The 19,701-nt window shown below is 39.9% G+C and overlaps 1 protein-coding gene across 2 annotated transcripts in view; it reads right to left on the minus strand.

Moving 5' to 3' along the window:
* Window positions 1-972: 972 nt before the first annotated feature.
* The window catches only part of LOC118420815 (zinc finger protein on ecdysone puffs-like), a 50,446-nt gene continuing 31,717 nt past the window's right edge, over window positions 973-19,701 (minus strand). Inside the window, exons 3-12 of one of the 2 annotated variants that reach the window (XM_035827829.1) lie at window positions 15,819-15,902; window positions 15,373-15,435; window positions 11,467-11,678; window positions 11,163-11,268; window positions 7,831-7,932; window positions 6,911-7,081; window positions 6,302-6,503; window positions 5,229-5,909; window positions 4,859-4,980; window positions 973-3,343 (exon numbers count right to left, since the gene is read on the minus strand). In XM_035827829.1, coding sequence (XP_035683722.1) covers window positions 2,489-3,343; window positions 4,859-4,980; window positions 5,229-5,909; window positions 6,302-6,503; window positions 6,911-7,081; window positions 7,831-7,932; window positions 11,163-11,268; window positions 11,467-11,678; window positions 15,373-15,435; window positions 15,819-15,902 — 2,598 coding nt within the window. In that variant the 3' untranslated portion in view covers window positions 973-2,488. The remainder of the gene's footprint in view (window positions 3,344-4,858; window positions 4,981-5,228; window positions 5,910-6,301; window positions 6,504-6,910; window positions 7,082-7,830; window positions 7,933-11,162; window positions 11,269-11,466; window positions 11,679-15,372; window positions 15,436-15,818; window positions 15,903-19,701) is intronic. The other variant, XM_035827830.1, reaches the window with a different exon arrangement.

The following is a 19,701-nucleotide window of genomic DNA, read 5'->3' on the forward strand; positions in this document are numbered from 1 at the left end:
CTCTCGCTCCATATTTAGAAAAAAAAAATCCTTGAACCAAGAAATTAAATTGGTGTGGCCTTATGTACTTTTGCAGCCGCTTGGCTCATAACTTCCCATCCCACATAAACCTGGGGCATCTGCACCTTTGACTGACTGACCCTTACTTCCTCCTCCTTACCTCATTTAAAAGCGGCCTGCAGGACGATTTTCATCTGCTCATAGATAAAAAAAAAAAAAAAAAGTGTGTAAATTTTACCAGAGGTGTCACATCTGCTAGTAAATCTTGCTTTCGAATAGCTCCTGTTCTGACACATTCGTGGACGTCATCCGGGGAGGTTATTGTCCTTTGCTTGTTGTAGACAGCCGTGACTGGTGCATTTCTGGTACAAGTCAAATGTTTCAGACTGTAGGTCTTGACTTGAAACAACATTATAGCAGCAAACATTGCACAATATGCACACTGAGTGTTGGGTTTCTAGCGTGGGTGATTTCTTATGTTTTGAGGAAAAAGGTGACTGAACGGGAAGAACAAAATATGGAGAGTAAAGACCATTGATGAAAACATATTACAGAAAGATGTACAAGGCTAAGTTAGTACTGAACCGCACCAGTAGAGGTAACAGGAATGATGTAGCAAACTCCCATTAGAGTCAAAGATGTAAGAAACATCCAAAGTGTAGTTTGATAGTTTGCAATAAGTTGCTAGTTGAGTAATATTATGGTATAAGACTGGTTGCATGTGAAGATAATGGTTGGTAGCAGTTTAAATATTAGGGATAGAATTTGTATGTGTATGGAAGCAGTAGGTAGTGGGTTGCAAGGCACATATAAAACAAAGAAGAATGAAGCACACATAGTTTCACCCTCCCTTCTTCTTCTAACAGTGGAGCTTGCATTGCTTGAGTCGTGTCACAGGTTTGCATCAGTACCTCTGGCTGGCAAGCTTTGGGACAAAATGACATGGCACAACAGTAAAACCACATGGAGATGCTTGATGAAGCATATTTATTCACCACAAATCTGTGCGATCCACAAAGCTGGAGCTATGCCATCCTGTTAACCAACAAAAGACTGAACGGTGACGCACAGCATGCACAAAGCAGCTGTGGGTTTCTTCTTCGTACAGCAGTTTCAGGAACAAGAAATAATAACAAGAGAAACTAAGGACTTCTTGTAGCTATGTACTAGTAACAGCTACAATGTGAAATGTGTGAACTGTTCACCACCTTTACTGTACATCACAGGTCTTCAGCAGAAATCAGAAACACAAATAGTTCTGAAAGCGTCAACAAAAAATCAGAAAATCACCAAAGCAAATGAATATCATACATGAGCAGATATATGTCAGACCATCATCTGCATTAGTCAGCCATCCTTATCTTATGTCAGATATTAACAACGAACATCAGTCATCTTCATCCAACTGGCATTGACGTACATCTGGAAACATCATTCTTGTTCTAGCACAAGTCCGATTCTCTTACTCAAAACTCTTCCTAATAAAGCAGTTGATGGCATTCATGGCTGACGATGCCTTTTTCTCTCTACATGGCAGCAATATATTGGTCTATTTTGTCTCCTAAGACATCGTACACAAGGGCGTTCTTCTCAACATCATCATTGCATTCCACAAATCTGGTCAAAGTAGGAAAGGCCAGTGCTTTAAAGGAGGGAAAGAGAGATGGAAGTAGAAGAAAGGCAAGGGTGTGAGAAGGTGAAGTGTGCTCAACTGAATCAGAAAGTTGACTCCAGAAGCTTAAAGGAGTGAAAAAAAGACAGCATGCCATCCGTGAGGATGTTTAACACACCGGACTCAAGTCAATGATAAACAGTTTGTGATCATCAACATAGCACATCCCCATCCACTGGTACATAAGATGATGTGGTCACAAAGGAACCTAAGAATCTGTTGCCATGGAGGCACAAGTATTGACCAGGTAAAACACCTGGTGAACAAACATCAGATTCTGCATCTATTAAAGATTCAAAGTTCTTGAGCAGGATTCTCTTCCATGGAAAAGACATTTCCAGTCCTCAACTGGTCCTGTATGATCTTGGTAGATCAGCATGTTCCATTCGTTTCTTCATCCAACGTCTTCATACTTTCATCCTTTTTCAGCATTTGTGCAGGGAATTAAATTGTTCCTAGTTGTTGACATCCAACTCAAGAAACTATACAGCCTTACAGGTAACTTGTTACAGCTATAATAAGGACTATGGCTAGCATATTATTACAAACATAGATTTATTCTTTATATTTCTTTAAATAAATCGATCAATATCTGACAGTGCCTGAGCAAAATATGAACATCTTCTGAGACCACATCATTTTTCAAAGATGTGAGCCAACGAAAAAGAGCACGAAATGTCGCCTAATTGTTTCCTGTAAGATGTGGCAAACTTTTCACTACTTGGATGTGAAGTGTCGCATGTTACAAACTTCAAAGTCATGTTTCTAAACTTAAAGCATCCAAGCAATACATGATGAAACAGTCAAACCCTGTTATCATTTCCTCCTTCCCCCACGAGTTGACTTCCGCGCAGTTTTGCGGCCCCCTCTGCGAGCAGGGCTGGGCTTGTCCAAACTCGGTGTATCTGGCGAGCTCATAAGTAAGTCCTGGTTCGGTACTACTGGAGTTGACGGGCCTTGTTTGCACAAATCTGATTCACTGTTGACTACTTTGGTATCCTCCGTGATGGTGTCTTCAACTGTATCTTTATGATTTGATTCAACCTTTGGTGCATCTGCAGTTTTGTCATCACAGCTTTCTGTCAGATACTCTTCTATCTCACTCATGAGGCTAGGCGTGCCGGCTCGGGGTACCTTTGCGTTCCCCGATCCATCATCAACATCCTCCGTGTTCCTAACTGTTGTGTCCATCAATTGCTTGGCATCACTCTCATCTCCGTGACCCAAACCATCCACAGTTTTGTCTGCATCGAAGCTCAGAGAAAAACTGTCCACTATTCTGATGTTCATTGCTGCATCGACTGGACTGTTGTCCTGGACTTCCATGACCTCGAAGCCCGGACTGTCCATCAGACTGGATATGTTGTAAGCTTGCACGTTGCTCGCAGTTGTTGGCCACACTTCTCCAGCAGCAGCAGAAGATGTTGACTCCATCTGTGGTGTCACATCATCGTCACGATGATCTGTTCCCCTTCCTGATTCCACTGCCAGACCTGAGTCCTCCTCCATCCCTGCTGCAGAGGCCTGCGTGGATGACTGTGGATGTCTACTCTGCTTTGTGCTGAAGGATGATGCTTCATCAGAGGAGGCTGAAGGTTCTACATCAGAGGTTGTACTGGAGCCTTTGACACATGTTCTGTCCTCTACACAGATGGATTTCTCCAGTTCTGCCTGAAAAAACACAATCCTAACAATGAGAAAAGGTTAACTATGCATAGATGAAGGTTAGACACCTAAGTAGTAAGAGATACCCAAAAGCTACTGTTTTTTTGTCATTAGGTTAACTATGGTTGGAACTTGTTAATCTTAGTGGTAATCTGTGTTGGATGAAAAGAAATACACATACACGGAATAAAGGAATAATACACATCCAAATGGGTTAACTTGTAACATATGCAGTGACATTTTCAAACCCAGGTAAAGGGTGTGAATGAGCAATATAACACCAGCAAAGTACATTGTATATAAATGATATGCATAGTATGTACCAAATACCATATGACAAGCACAAATTAAACGTCTTTAGGCCACACCAATTTAATTACTTGGTTCACGGATTCGCTCGCTCCTATTTTTTGGAAACAAAAATAACAAGTGCTTTTAAAAAAGCTGGCATTTTGCCAATGTTTGCGTGTGTGAACGTTTTTTTCTAGTTATTAGAATGTCATATAAATAGAACAGAGTAACTAAACCTGATATTGGCGCATGGAGAGATTCACATATGTGCCTGAATCTAGATCTAGACGCCACCTGTTAAAATTTGCGTGAACTGCAGCAAATTTCACTACACTGCCTGTTTTTGAGTGAGCTCTGTTGCGGGGCATTTTTAAGTTTTTTTTTTTAATTTCTATTTCTATTCGGCAAAAAAACGAAGCGGCGAATCCGTTAACCAAAGAAATAAATTGGTGTGGCCAAATGGATGTAAAATTTAGTATTTTAATGGATGTAAAAAAGAAAAAAAAAGAAAAACTACCTCCCTGGATTCGAACCGGGTGCATTGGTTTAGAATGCGTAAACTTTAACCACTGCGCCAGTGCGAACATGTTGGAAAAATGCCTGTTTTAACAGGTTTAGAAATGTTTGGCATGGATTGAACAGGTCCGTTCATCTCAACATCACTCCATCACAACGGCGACTATTCTGGCCTCAGAGCATTTTGCCGCTAAGGCGGCAAAATGCAAAAATAAAAATTACCACTCATCAAATTTTCACCATTAATGAAACCATTCACTAACTTTCTGGTGTAGCAAATTGGCCTTTATATTATAAGCTCCTTAAGATGTGGGTACAGGTGCTGTTACTGTACCGTAATAGTGTTTTCGTACTTTTTTCAAGCTGAAAACTTTTTATTCTTTATGTTTTGGATTAGCCATTACCTTTACACCAACCATTTTACAATTTTTATTTTCATTTTTATTTTGCCCTCTCGCTCCATATTTTTTATGAAAAAATCTGTGAACCAAGAAATCAAATTGGTGTGGCCTTAGAGTATGAAATGTTCATCTGAAAAAAAAATGAAACATATTTTGGATCATCTATACTTTTACTTAAGATGAATAAACTAACTGTGTCAGGCTGGTATCAAACTAACAGACTTCAAGGATAGGAGAGTATAATACTGGTATAAACTTAACACATTGAAGGGATGGCACACAAACAACATGAACATGACACAAACATTTTCACCTTAACATTGTCATAGTGCAGTTGTGACTTGCAATGGCCGACAATGGCAGAAGCCTCATTCTTGTAGAACTTGTGGCACAGCTTACAGAAGTAGCCGGTAATCGGGATCACAAACTCCTGACCTGTTGACATCACAAAACAAAAATAAAGTAAGTACAGTTGCGACACTTTATTATTACATGTAGGTCTTTCAATAACTATCATGAGGTACAAAATTAGATATATCAAGCTACTAATGTAGTTTTACATTACACAAGACTTTGTATGCAACTGCAATGGAAAATTTAAATCAACCAGATTTCAGTTGAATCTTTGCTTTCAATTTTATCAATTTTGTACACAAAATTGCAAATTTCCAAAGTCTCCTCACCTACAGCACAGTCAGGATCATATGGCGGTAGGAGCAGTTCCTCTACAACTTCCTCAGGTGCCTCTGCTTGTGTTTCTTCCATGGCATCTACATTAGTTGTGTTATTCACACTTTGTGGTTGTGCATGTAATGTATCCTTGGTTTGGATCAGCGCAGTGTTTTGGACTTCCAGTACTTGTGCTTCTGTTGTAGGTTCTGTTTGGGTTGTAGTTGCACTCTCTGCTTGTGCGTGCACCGTCTCTTCTGTTTGAAGTGCTGTGGTGTTTTCTGTACCCTGTGCCTGTGCTGAAGCTTCCGATTCTTCCCTCTGAACCTTGGCATTGTTCTCCTCATCCATTACTTGGATCTGCGATGTTTCTTTTGATTCTGTAGATGTGGCATCCTCTGCAACATGTGCGGCTACCTGCTCTTTGTTTTCTTCAACTTTCATCTCTGAAGACTTCTCTAAAGTCTCTTCTCCAGGTTGCACTTCAGTTTGCAAACTGTTCTTCTCACCATTCATCTCTATTTCTTCAGTTTGCAGATTTCCCATCTCTTGAGGTTGACTTGCAGTGCCTTCAGTCCCCACCTTACCCTGAGCCATGTTCCCCTCTTCCATTGGTGTTGTCTCTGGTGTAGGGGACGCTGGTGTTGTGTTAACAACACTGTCCTGTGCTTGTTCATCCTGCATTTCTTCTGTAGCTGTACCAACAGGATAATGTACTTTACTGTACTATATGAACAATACCAAAATATATATATTATGTAAATCCAAATACTCAATCTAGGTATTGGAACTTATGGTTGCAACACTATGAAAACAATAAAAGTTAAATAATCAGGAAAGCTATAGAAAATCTTGCAAAATGTCAAAAATTCGTAAAGTGAGTGACTTGTCTTGAATCAATACTTAAAGAACTTCACAAAATGTTGCAAACCTGTGAGATACCACACAAAGGCTGGAAATGTTACCTTGATGTTAGTTGATAAGGCGTCAGAAGGATGACAGCTGAGACAAAATGATACCAGTTTCAACCTTTTATTGTTTTCATCATAATCAAGAACCCCAAGAACACAAAGGCTGGAAACGTTACCTTGAAGTTGGTTTTGTAGGTTGGTGACCACGGGAGGAGGTCCCGTCATCTGCCTGAGATCCACGTCTTGAGTAGGCAGGTCTGCCAACGAGAACTCCTCCTCCTCCATCTTGGGCTGCACATCAGCGTCTTCAGCTGGAATGTCTCCTGATACGTCCTCCTCACCATCTTCTATGGTGTCGGGAAGTTTGTCTCCATTGCTCTGTGGGTGCACAAGTTACATGTAGAATGCAAAGGTTACAGGTGACATAAATATTCCCAACTGGATAACAAGTGCCTTTATTCTCTACCAAGATATAAGTTCGCAGTAAATGTTTTGGTGACACGTTTCCATGTTTTGCTTTCACATTCCTCAGGACAATACTAACAACCATGCTACAGGGTGTAAAAATATCTTAAATTTATCATGACAGCACTGGAAATTGAATACTTCTCTAAACTAAGACTAAGATCTGTGTCCAATGTTGTTGTCACTGGCCATGCATGGCTTAATTGTGGTGCTGTAAAGAAGTACCTACAAACTTTCTCCACATAGAATGTTGACATGTTACAGCCCTTGTAGAACAAAGCTAAAGGACTGTATACATGTAATGACAAAGTTATCTGTACCTCAAACACCTCCTTGAAATCTTCCTCTCCAGCCTCCTTATTGTCTACCATGTCTTCATCATCACTGTCGAAGCATCCCACAGCATCCACCGTCACCATCTCCTCAGGGTTGTCTGGGAACCACTCCTCGTCACGGCCGGTCTTCTTCCGCTCCTGGGCATCACGGAACTTCTGTAGGCAGGAGAGACAACAATACAGGTGGCTGTGAGTTACCTGCTACAGTAGTGAAGATGTGGTTTACTTTGTCTGTAGTCAGAAAAGCCGTGCACCTGTCAGGCAGCGGAGAGTTGTGTGAAGATATGGTTTACTTTGTTGGAGTGTGTGACAGTTTCTGTAGTCAGGATAGACAATAATACAGGCAGCTTGAGTTAGCTACTACAGTAGTGCAGATGTAGGCCTGCCTAAAAGAAGTTAGCATTTCCTCTATATTGTATGAATTATACATACATGTAGATTCTTTATTTGTCATCCCTTCAAGATGCATAGTTTTTTGAAGTTACCCTTATTGAGGTGCAACTAATCATAGATTCATAGGTGTATGGTCAAATGCACATAACTATTGATTTACTGTTTGAAGTACAAGAATGGACAACCAAGAAAGTCTTTGCATTCAATAGTTGGAAATACAAATAGTTTTTCATGCTTTTCTTGTATATCCGTAAGTATTTGTGGCACACTCTTACATTTTAGAAACAAACACTCCTATCAATTTCAGTAAATTCAGAATTCTTTTCAGTTGAAAGTATACTCTGTTCCAACTTCTAAACAACTTAGAGGTAACTCAAAATGGTGCCTTTGCTGTTTAGTTTCCACATGTTCTGAGAAAGTATCAAACAGTAGAAGTTGGACCAAAGTTACACTGGTTCACTAGAAAAGAAAATGGGAGGTAAGAAACAGAACTAGTCTTTCATGTCACTTACAGCCTTATGTTCCTCAGTGTTGCAGTGTGCCACCATTTTCTTAGGACTCTTAAACTGCACCTTGCACAGATGACAGGCGGGCCTAGAGGACTTCTTGCTTTTCTAACGACAGAAAACAGGGAACTACAATATACAGTGGGAGACTTTTGGTCTCTTTGTGCATAATATATATAAAAGAGAGGGGTATGTAATAATAAGACAAATTCAAAAACATTCTGTGCAGGGCATTGATAGGCCATTTTCAGGCCAAATGATTAAGTGCAAAAAAATCATGCCTGCATATACCGCTTTCAGCCCCTACTGCATTACATTGACCACTACATAACACTCATACATTACACATGTCCAAGTACAAGGTGTGAAAGAAAAGGCAAACATGTTACATGGCTGAGTGCCATCATTGGAGTGCCAACATTTCACAAAACCTGGAGTAGTACCAGGTCAGGTCAAGGTGAAATAAGAACTACTGTGGGATGCACAGTTTGTGTTTTGGGATTGAAAACTTGTGCATACGTGATATATACATATGATTCTATGACACACATACAAAGTCATGTCTAGCCTTTGGAAAAATGGACAAGCCGTATATGATGGCCTCTTTCTTACGCCTTTAGAACTGTCTCCTTGAGAAATTGCAGGGCCACATGTGTAATCTTTGGTTTAGCATAAGATTTATTTTGGAATTCAAGTTCGCCCAAACTGGCATATTTATTTTTCAGGAAATTCAGCATCTCTACTTTAAACGAAAGTTTAGAGTAGAAAGAGATAGCTACACCCTTCTTCAACATGTAACAGAAGTTTCAGGCACTATATTTTTCCATGTACACATCTTTAGACCTGACCCCTTAGAGCTGCTGGCCCAATCACAACTCACTCCAGGTGAACTGATGCCTAACATATGAAGTGTTACATCCATCCTTGTGAAGGTATGTCAGGCATCTCAAATAAGCCCCAGTGTCAACCACAGAGCCAAGTTGTTAATCTATTTGACATTGTGTGCATCATCAGTAGTGACAGCGTGACAGTAACCAGTGAGTACCACCGTTCTTCTTGATTTAAGAGAAGGTCAAAGGTTACAAGGGCTGTCTCTAGGACCCATCCATCCATCCATCCATCCCAGGATGGAAATTCACTTCCCATCCGTCCCCAAAATGACATGATACTGTTGAATAAGTACTTTCATAAGCTTGAAATGACATATTCTTCAACCTTTATTTAGCCTTGACTACATACCCCTTCGGCCTAAGCCAGTTTTCAAGGGTTCAGGGTTTGGAGAAGGTCAAGGGGTCTTCCGTTACACAATCATAGTTATTATAATACAATAATTTACTATTCCATTATCGTATTTACTTAGTCATGTTCTTCAAAGTAACTCCTGAGTTTTGCCTCTCGTAAGTTTTGTATTACACTGTTCCATTGCATTTCACTTGAGAAGGATATATGTCTAACCAGGAAATCAAGAACATGGGCTCCTGAACAATGACTGGGAAGGAAAACGTTTCAAGCTGGAGACGGCCCTAAAGGTTACAAAGTTAGGATTTATGGGACTGTTTTTGGCACCAGATAACCTTAAGACTTGACCTGACAAAATGCAGGACCAGTAGTTTGGATCCATTTCATACCTTGTCCAGACCATGCTGATTAAGCACAGATTAGCATGTCTGGAGGAAAGACTAAACTTTGGTTTATAGTTCATTAACAGGGCTGTCTCCAGCTTCAAATTTTTTCCCCATCCCTCATTGTTTGGGAGTCCATGTTGGTGATTTTCCTTGTAAAATCTGTCATTTTAAGCATATGAAAACACATTTTTAAAAATCAAATTCTGTACTGAAGTTTAGACCTTTTGGACGGATGGGGTGAAATTTTGTGCGTCACACCAAGCAAATTTCCTTCCCAGCACATAGGGACGGGTCCTGGAGACAGCTTTATACAAGTTTATACATTGTGTATTTCAGTTCTTCAAACTCCAGTAGCTTTCCAGCACTGGATATTGACACATAAAACTGTATCTATATCTGTGTCAATGAAAGTCTCTTCTTAGACAAGTCTGGGAAGACTTTCCCAGCTTGTGCTTGCTTCCAAATGGTGCCTACAGCAACTTTTCAAACTTATTGACGGTTGGGAAGCAGGCACAATATGGAAAAGGATGGGCACCAGACAAAGAGAATTTACGAGGAGCTATGAACTGGTGTCATGTAACGAAATTTGTGTCCAACATCAGTTTATGTATTCCAGCTGAGACTATTATTAGAGGAAAGTGTTTTGGAAAGTCCTATGGTAACATGATAATGGAGCATAAAATGGCCCGTAACTCCGTTTACATGGATACTCTCCCTTTTAGCTTTTTTACGATTCAGCTTAAAATGTTTATAATCCGGGCAGATTGTTTGTAGAGAAAGTCACAAGACAGTTGGGGGCAAAATAAAAATGGAGCTTGAAAGCGACACAGTACCCATACAATCTTTGATGTTGTATTAACATTAAACAAAAAATGTTACATGATGAACATAAAATCAGACATGAGAGACAGTACAGTCTACTTTAAATGAAGATTTTAATTTTATCACCTTGTGGGAGGCTTTAGACCCAAAGCTGCTTTTTTAAGGGTTTGATAAAGATACGAGAAGGTATAAAGATAAAAAGGTGTCAATTCTTGTTGTCAAAACACTAAGTCTTAAACCTTTTCCAAGCTAGCCCAAAACAATACAAATTTGATGGCAAATAGCTACCTTAAGGTGGGTTCACACATGCATACATGTACATATTCAAGTCCATATGGGGTCCGTAAGGAATCCTTAGCCTCTACCAGGCTACACAGGTCACTGGAAGAATAGTAGAGATTGGACAAATACAAACAGATAACACACCAAACAAACTAGCTGGGCTGTGAAGCATACTCCTTGGCCAGCTAACTCGTTTGGCATGTTAGCTGGCTATATGTGTCCAATTTCTACTATTTTCGAGTAACCCGTTGTCCTGTGGAGTCAGGCACAGGCTAAGAATTCCATAGGACTTGAATGTTGACACACGTGAGAACCCACCTTTAGTATGCTGAATGTTTGGAAATGCTGCATGTTCAAGCCTTTGTACCAAGGTGGGTAGGACTGTTGACAATAAGTTGTGATCATGTACAAGGATTTGAGTTCAGGGGGATTTAATTTTACAGCATGAAGAAATGGGGTGTTTGCTGTGGCAGAAGACAAAACAGGTATTTTTGAAGTATTTTTCTGGCTTGTGAAGCAGTTCAAAACCAAAAACCCAAAAACAGAAAACCACCTTGAAAATTAAGAGACATACAGTTATCTTCCATTAAACATCCATGTGAGACCCACCTTGTGGTCCTTGGTACGTCTGTGCTCCACGATTGGTCCGTAGAAGTTGATTTTGCAGGTATCACACCAGTGTTTCTCCAGCTTGGTGCTCGGCTTTCTCTGGTTACTACAAAAGAAATAGGACCAATCAGATTCTTGTTTCCATAACAGTAACTGTAACTGTATAAGCCCTTGTGGGGATCTTATGTTGTGGTAGGGAAAAATTAGGCTTCTTGGAGCTTTTTAGTTGAATCTGAAACAAGGGGGAAGGTGGGCAGAATACGAAACATTCCCATCTAACTTCTAAGTTCTAACACTCACTCACCCTTTCCCACTGCTATGCCTTCCTGATCCCGATCCCGATCCCGACCCAGCCCCAGAGCCCAGCCCCTGCCCCTCGATCTTGCGGAGGTGCTGCTCTGCCTTCATCCTGGCCTGCATGTGCGCCGTGGCCTGCTGAACCCTCATCTGGGTGAACTCCTGGATCTTCAGCATGCGCTGCCTGTGGCGGTTCCCGGTCATGTGGGCCTCGTAGTTCTTTATGATAAAAAAGAAAAGAAAGGTTCACCATTAGCTTGCAAATGTCTTGGTATTGTGCCCCCTACTTATGACTACTTGTAAGGATGGTTATAGTTCTTGTGGACAGATAGGAAGACAACATTGGGTTAGAACAAGGTCATAACACTACCATAAAATAGGCAAATCTTTATTGTGTCTTTGACACAGCAAGACTGGGACAATACAGTTGTCATAATTTTGGAACTGGAATGTTAAAAGCTCTGTTATACCATAATCATTATGCTGCCATACAAACCTCAGTAAAATAAGTAAAAGAAAAAGATCTTTTGGACTTTTTCTGAGGTTTGTATGGCAGCAAATGTCTATCACAGCATTACACAAAATATACTTGTTGAAGACTAAATGTTTTTCCAAAAGGTGAAATACAGGTCTGCAATTGTATGTTTACAACTTCTGTGTGGACAATCATGTGTACAGTGTAATGTTAAATCAGAAGGGCTCTTTTGAAGTAGCTAAAAAAAGAAAGCAAAGAGCCACACAGATATCAACTTGCAATTACATGCATATGCAATCAATGCCATTTGGTAGAAGTAAAAAGGCATTTCAGAATGTGGTCTTTGGAAACTTGTTTAAACACTTGTCTCTGAAACTGGTTGCACTACCATCTCCTGAATCTGGCAAACCCACTAACAAATGCCCGGTCCCCCAGGGTGGTTCCTGTGTGAAGCTGAACTCTCCCACCTGACTAAATAGGACTGACCACAAAGCTAACACCAGGAGCGAACAATCAAAACCACATACATCATGCCTGGCTACAACAAAGGCAGGCTCTGTCAATAAGTAATCATTTTCATTAAAGTACAGAACACTTTACTTACGTGTGTAACTGTAAATACTGGTCAAATTGATTTTGAAATGCCAGATTTCCAGGCAGTGATGTTGAAATCCTATTTTTTACTTTCTTTTTCTTCTTTCTGACTGCACAGTTAACTTTTACAAACCATTTGAAAAATCATATCTTCAGTATCAGTTTTTTTCTTTATGGTAACAATGTACACATTTATGGAGTACATTCAGTATACTGAATTACAATGGATTTCTTAACATTTGTTTTTAGAGTCTCTCACAGGAATCAACAATCTTGAGGATTATTAGAGCCTCTAGTTTCCTACAGTATACTGCAAATGCATTTAAGTTTCAGTCACACACTATAATGGAAAAATGTTCACGGTGGTTTTAAGTTTGTGGCGAAGTGGCCACCGAGAAAACCCAGTGAACATAAAACTACTGCAAACATTTCTGCATTTACAGTACATCTGAGACAACTTCATTCACCAGGCTACATAGACAAGAACAACCTGAGATTTTCCCTTCTGGTTACTATTTCCTGGGTGAAACACAAGAACCTCCCTTCTACCAGGATCCTGACATTAAGAACATCAAGGTCAAAGTTGCTGCCACATGCCAAGAGCAGGCTGACATGTCCTGCCAATTTATCTTACAACATTCAGGAACTCATGGTGAGGTAAAGGAAGTATATATGTCTAACTTGCAACCTGATCAGATACTCCCTAATACTTGAAATAACTGGTCTCTGAAACAAGTACATGAGCAAGTGGGAAGGAGTGAGCAAGAGCTTTGTTGAAAAATTAAACATATCACAAGTCAACCAACAGGTTTCAGCACATTGTGCTCAATCTGTTTCTGAATAGCATTTGGTTACCTCTGAAATCACCAAAATGCTATTGCAACTGTCAAGTGACTGAAGACAATGGAGTTATTGCAACAGTAGAAAGGTTGGAACAGAAGTCTCAAGTCAAGTGTAGCTCTGAGGAAATATCTACGAATCTTCCAGCAGCCAGTGTCCCAGAACATTCATGTTACATGTATTTTCAAAATTCATGAATTGTCTTGATACTAGTAATGCTGAAAAAGAGAGATGGATATCACTCAAAATGTCCAAAAGCAAATATCTGATTTTTATCCAGTTGTAGAGATTGAATGTCCTTTATGTTTCGATATTTGTTAAAAGTTCTATCCATCTAAAAAGTTTGAGAGGAATATTGTGGTACTGGAATGTGATCTTTCAACCCTTGCATAACGATTTGACCATCACCTTCCGCTTTAAATCCAGGACTGTTAGTACTGTGTGTTGTCCTACAAGTAGTAACTAACGACTTAATCCTTCAAGGCTAGGTGTCTCCGCCAATGTCAGCTAGATGTGTCAACGCTTCATGGAGACATGTTCAGCCAGGTTTTGTGGGATGTGGGTGGCAAGGCCGGTCTGGACCAGGTCAAGTTGTGTCATTCACAATGGTAACACTAGTCTGATGCTAATGGAAATATTTCAGTTCCCTGGTTATCTCCATACTGATCTAATGTCCTCTGACATGTCAAGGGTAGAAAATGAGGAGTAGCTAACTATTATATGTTCTATGCTTTCAAGTGAATGTGATCCAGGCTAAATTTTGTCTTCTGACACAGACTTTTGGACACTCTCCAGCGTTTGGGTTTGCCTATACATGTACATGCCATAGTTTGATGGTGTAAGAAGGTACTGTAAATGCAGAAATGTTCGCGGTGGATTAATGTTCGAGGGTTTTCGTGGCGGCCACTTAACCGCGAATTTAAAACCACCGCGAACATTTTTCCGTAACAGCAAGAGACTACAGTACATGCCATTGGGTGCTGCCACAAAATTAAAACCACCGCGAAAAGTCCATTTTCCCGCTACCGCGAAATTAAATCCCCGCAAACTTAAATGCATTTTACAGTAATTAGCCTAGGTTTCATCCAGATAAAGTGGCAGTTTCAGACTTACATTTGCCTTATCCAAACTGGAACATGGAAAAAACTTTAACCACTTATCCAGGGCTGTCTCTAGCTTAAATCTTTTTTTTTTTCGTCCCACTCATTGTTTGGGAGCCAATGTTGTTGATTTTCTTGGTTGATTATGCCATATTCAGCTTAAGAAATTACATTTTCAACAGCTTCATGTCATTTTGGGGACGGATGAGGTAGAATTATCTTCCGTCCCTTCAAGCAAATTTCCATCTTTGGACGAAGGGACGGGTCCTGGAAACAGCCTTGCCCTTATCCCCGAGTTACCAGCTTGCCCTCCTAAAATCTGTCTGGCTTCAGGCTTATTACAAAGTTGTAAGAATGTTTTTCTTCTTTAAGGAATTGGATTCCTTATTATGTTCCTACCAATTCCTAGATTCCGCTTTTACATTTATTGAGTTACTTAGACTTTGAAAGCTCTGTTCACATTCCCTATTAGTAACCAAGTTAGCATGGATTTATTCATTAGGAAGCTAGTCAGGCAGGGTCTTATGGGATTGCTTTAGGTCTTTCTCCCTTTGAAGTCTACCAACACTTAAATGTGGGTTTGAATACTCAGAGGACCAACAGTTTGCTAAAGTAAATGCTCCAACAACAGTTAACAAAATTTGATAAACACTAGAGAAATGGCGGTTGTGTTGCAATTTGGAGAGCACAATTGGAGTAAATCTTTTGCAGCAATTGCCAACACGAAGCATACATTTTGTAAATTTCTGTAACCTCAAATGACCAGAGACTTTATATCCTGAATATTTTTTTACTGCAAATTACTAGGTCTCCATCATATCTGCAATTGCTGTAACTGCATCCACATGATGGCCAAAGGGTTAGAACTCGGATTTTTGTAGTGTTTCTACATGTACATTCTTACCCTAAGATTGTAGCACTTGGCATTGCAGGCGTAACATATGTAGATCTTCTGCTGTTCAGGGCTCTGGAACAAAAAGAGCAAGATGCATTAACATATAGAAAACCAAGCAAAACATACAACCAAATGTCAAACATGATCAAGAAAATCTTATACATAATCAAGAACATATCCTTAAATTTAGTTAAAAAGCTACTGGTAAATATTTATCTAAATATAATATACAAACAGCATGCAAACTATATTTTCATTATTCTAAACAAATAACTTAAATACATTCTTTTCTATCCATCATACCTTTCCAATGCTTGATACAAATAACAAATCAGTATTCATTTGGTATTTCATCATAAGGTATCAATTTATGATCACTTTCTGTAACGAATTATTAGTTTGTTTTACTTGAATATTACAGATACATCTAACATTGCAAGTCCTTGTATCCTCACCTGTTGTCCTGGCCTGTCGTCGTTGACTGTCCTGCCCTCCCCACCCTGCTGGATGGTCACCTGGATGTCACTTCCTGCAGGCACCTGGACAAAACACAGGGGACAGCATGATAAACTGCAGAGTTGGGGGCAATGACCTCATAGCAAACTTGTCAGGTATTTGACAGGACAGAATACTGGTTGCTATGCAAAGAGAAAAATTATTTTGTCCATTCCATTTTTCCTCCTTTGGAATAGGAGCTGATAATAGATCTTCATTTTTTCCTTTCTTTCTTTTTTTGCATATTGATATCTAGATGTTAAAATAACTTTGAACTGTGAGTTGGAAAAAATGAGTTGGAAAAAATGAGATGCAACATTTTCTTAATGTTTGTAGATGAAATCAACAAGATTGAATATAGTTTATGCTGACTAAATTATGATTCTTGGCCACAAAAATTGTAAGATCTAGGGGGAAAAGGTGAGAGTTGAACTTAATGTCAATGACCTGCAAACCTACGATGTGGCTCTGGAAAACTTTATTTAGATAAAAGGACAACTGGCAACCATCTGGGATGACAGGTGCCAAAAACTCTTTCTCTGTATCTCTAAACAAGTCTGTTAGTGTTTTATAGCATACTATGGGGGCAACAAGAACCTCAAAGGTCTTGAGAAGATACACAATTCATCATCCTGGCTGGACTCTTGTTTTCAAGGTATTTAACATATATAAATAGCTTAAAATACATTTATCAAAGGACAGCTTTTGTTATTAGAAAAGATACTGACACATTTGGCTCAACCCGATTGTATGGAGATATTAGAATATTACAGATTCACGTATGTTAGCCTATACTGTCTAGTAAGTAGAATTTTTGTATCAATTTTTCATTTATATTTTGTAGCTTGTAGTTGAAGATACAGAAGTCACTTTACTTATCTGTGTCAAGAATGTTTCATTATAATGCAGTCAAGACATTTTGGAGACAGCATTTAAGCCACAGTGTCAGAATTGACCCTAGGCAGTACAACATTTAACAGGTGGTAATGTGGGGCACTGCATGTATGTAGTTCAGACCTTGCCTCTGGAGTACTCATTATACCAATTAAGATAGCTCAGTCAGTGTGTCAAGTTCCCTAACCAGGCTTGGCACTATCTCCATATACATTACAGGGCTCGAAATACTTTTTTCTGCATACATGCACTGGTGCAGGTAACATTGAAAATTACCTGCATCAAACAAATTTTACCTGCATCACTCTGAATTTAGGAAGTATGGATCACACTAAGATTGTTCAGGAACCATTGCTATTTTTTCTTTTACACTTTATAGGTGGCAACAGCCAATGCAGCTAAAAACTAGAAAGGTAATATTTGCAAGCAAATACAGAATGTTACCTTCACATGGTTTGGTCTAGCATTTCTACCTGGAAGGGTAAACTGATTAAGTTGCAGATGTTGACACAGGATAAGTCAAGACATGCAAGAAGGTACAAATAAATTTTGATGATTTTTATCTGTAACGTTATACATCTTGAATAATGAACACAACGTCCAATAGTGTTCCAAACAGGGTTTCTCATCATCATCTCATCACATCCCCATAGCTACTACAAGCAACAGGGGCAGTCTGTCTGTCCAAAAAGGTTATCCATTTCTGACGGTCGTCAACAGGGTTTACTCGACGACATTTAGCGTGTCGTCTGCGGGAGCGTCAAGGCCTATGAATTTTTTCGGCTTGGGAGGTCCAGGGAGAAATTTCTTGGCTTGCGGAGAGAGGGCCATGGAAAAAAAACTGGCTTCCTTCAACAATATGTATTCAAATGTTTAAAAAAACAAAGCTTTGAATCACTTGGGAAATTCATATTCTCTGTCTCTGACTTGGTGCAGAACGCGAGCCGCGAAGTTCAGTTGATAACATAAGAATAAGTTTAATTTTGCGCTTTCCGTCATTGTTGACGAACAAACTCGGCGCGTAAGTATAGACAAATTTTGCAAAAATCTCTAAAAAATCAGCGGATGTTTGCGGACGGTGCTGACTTTGATGATAATTCCTAACGCGCGCCGGCGGCGAGAGAGAAGCGAGAAGCGACTGGTCGAACCCAGTCGGTGCCGCGCCCCTCCCCCTAATGTTCTGGTCAGTCGCATCGTGCTAGCGCCGATGTTTTTGTCGTCATTTTCCCGGCCCCGATTAACTCAGTTGTTGCTACCATAGAAGTAAAAAAAAATCGAACAATATGTGAAATTAGATAAGGTACTTTCAAAATAGTCTCCTGTAAGCCGATCGGACCTCATATGCTTGCGCTCTATACGGGGGCGGGACCCTACATGAAACGTGACAAATAGGTGTGCTTTTGATTCTTTAATTGACTGCTTATAAAATATGGACCGAATCTACCGGTGTCATCATGTTGCACCAAATTTGGGCTGACCGTCTATGAAAATTAAGATGTCGAAGATATTTCCCAAAAGGTAGGCAGAGATTTGTTGATATTGGCGGTGTTGTTTTTTTCGTAATGATTTTCTTAGTCGGACCATCGCAAACAGTGCATTCAGTCCCTTTCCCCGTGAAAACATCAGCTAGATTGTGCTAGATACAGCCTCACATGAGGCAAGAAGTACATACAGTCACAATTTTATTGTCAAATATTATAGAATTGAATTCTCGTTTCTATCTACTTGAATTAGACTAACTTCTGAAGAGAGCGAAATTAAAACAAGCGTACCAAGTTACGGCACACTGCGTAGCACAAAATCGGAAGGTACATTCACAAAAACGTCTCACAGAGTTTGCCGCTTGTACAACGCAGCGCGAAGGGTTCTCCTCAGCATGCTCAGTCACACTTTTACGTTTTCTATGAACCATATACCCAGTGTGAAATCGAATGTTACACATATCCTGTTTATGTCGCAGTAAGAGCGCAGCGCGATCGCCGTCTTGTGGAAATTTTGAAAGGGGGCCTTACCAACTACTGTAAATCGCACAAATTCACAGAAACAGCTGATTAGCGTAATCGCTAAAATTGCCACAAATCTATTATATTCGTTCACGTCCCGCAGTTGCCGGACACTCTCAGAGCAGAAATTGATATGGCTACCCCTGCACACTGCAAGTGATCTTCACAGTACTCAGCACATCTCCGCTATGCTTCCTGTCACAGTCAATCTGTGTAAATTCATTCATATTTTGAACGACCCAATCATTTTTTCAGAGCCCGCAATTCATATTTCATAAATTTCTTTTATTTTTAGCAAACAATTTTGATTTACGTTTGATGTACGTAGTTTGTTTATGCCCTCATTATCAATACGTGCCGCAGTCGGTACACTTCAAACCCGTCCGCCTGTCAATCATGCAAACTTCAAGGGGTTAGGTTTCTGCTACACTTAACTTTCGCGTTGGCTTATGCTGATTTGTGCCTGGGGATTTGTGCTGTGCCGGCCACTCCCACCGTGTATAAAGCTGTAAGTAGATTTATTGTAATTCACCCAGACTTCGTTTCCGTGCTCCACTTGCTTGCTGGGGACCAACGCAGCGCTGTGGTAACTTACATGATAAACAACAAGGTGAAAGGAATGACCGTGACCTAACATGGGGAGGGCGTTCCACGCTGCAGTTAATCGTGTTTGTTCAGGTCAGTTTAATAGCGAAATAAACTCATCAAGTCCATCGTTTGTGTTGCACATACCTTTATGTCTCAGGCGTAAAACTTTGAGTTTGCATGACGATCAATCCGTGTTTCATTTAGACGACAGGTCTATGTATGAACTTGAAAAACGAACAGGTCTCGCTACATTTTTATGATTAACGTGTTATATGCCAGTTACTTATCATGTCAGGAGACATCCAAAGAATCACCACATACACTTAACGTTAAACGTTACACATGAACTTGAAAAACG

Source organism: Branchiostoma floridae, chromosome 8 (genome assembly GCF_000003815.2).
Source record: "Branchiostoma floridae strain S238N-H82 chromosome 8, Bfl_VNyyK, whole genome shotgun sequence".
Taxonomy (NCBI): Eukaryota; Metazoa; Chordata; class Leptocardii; order Amphioxiformes; family Branchiostomatidae; genus Branchiostoma; species Branchiostoma floridae.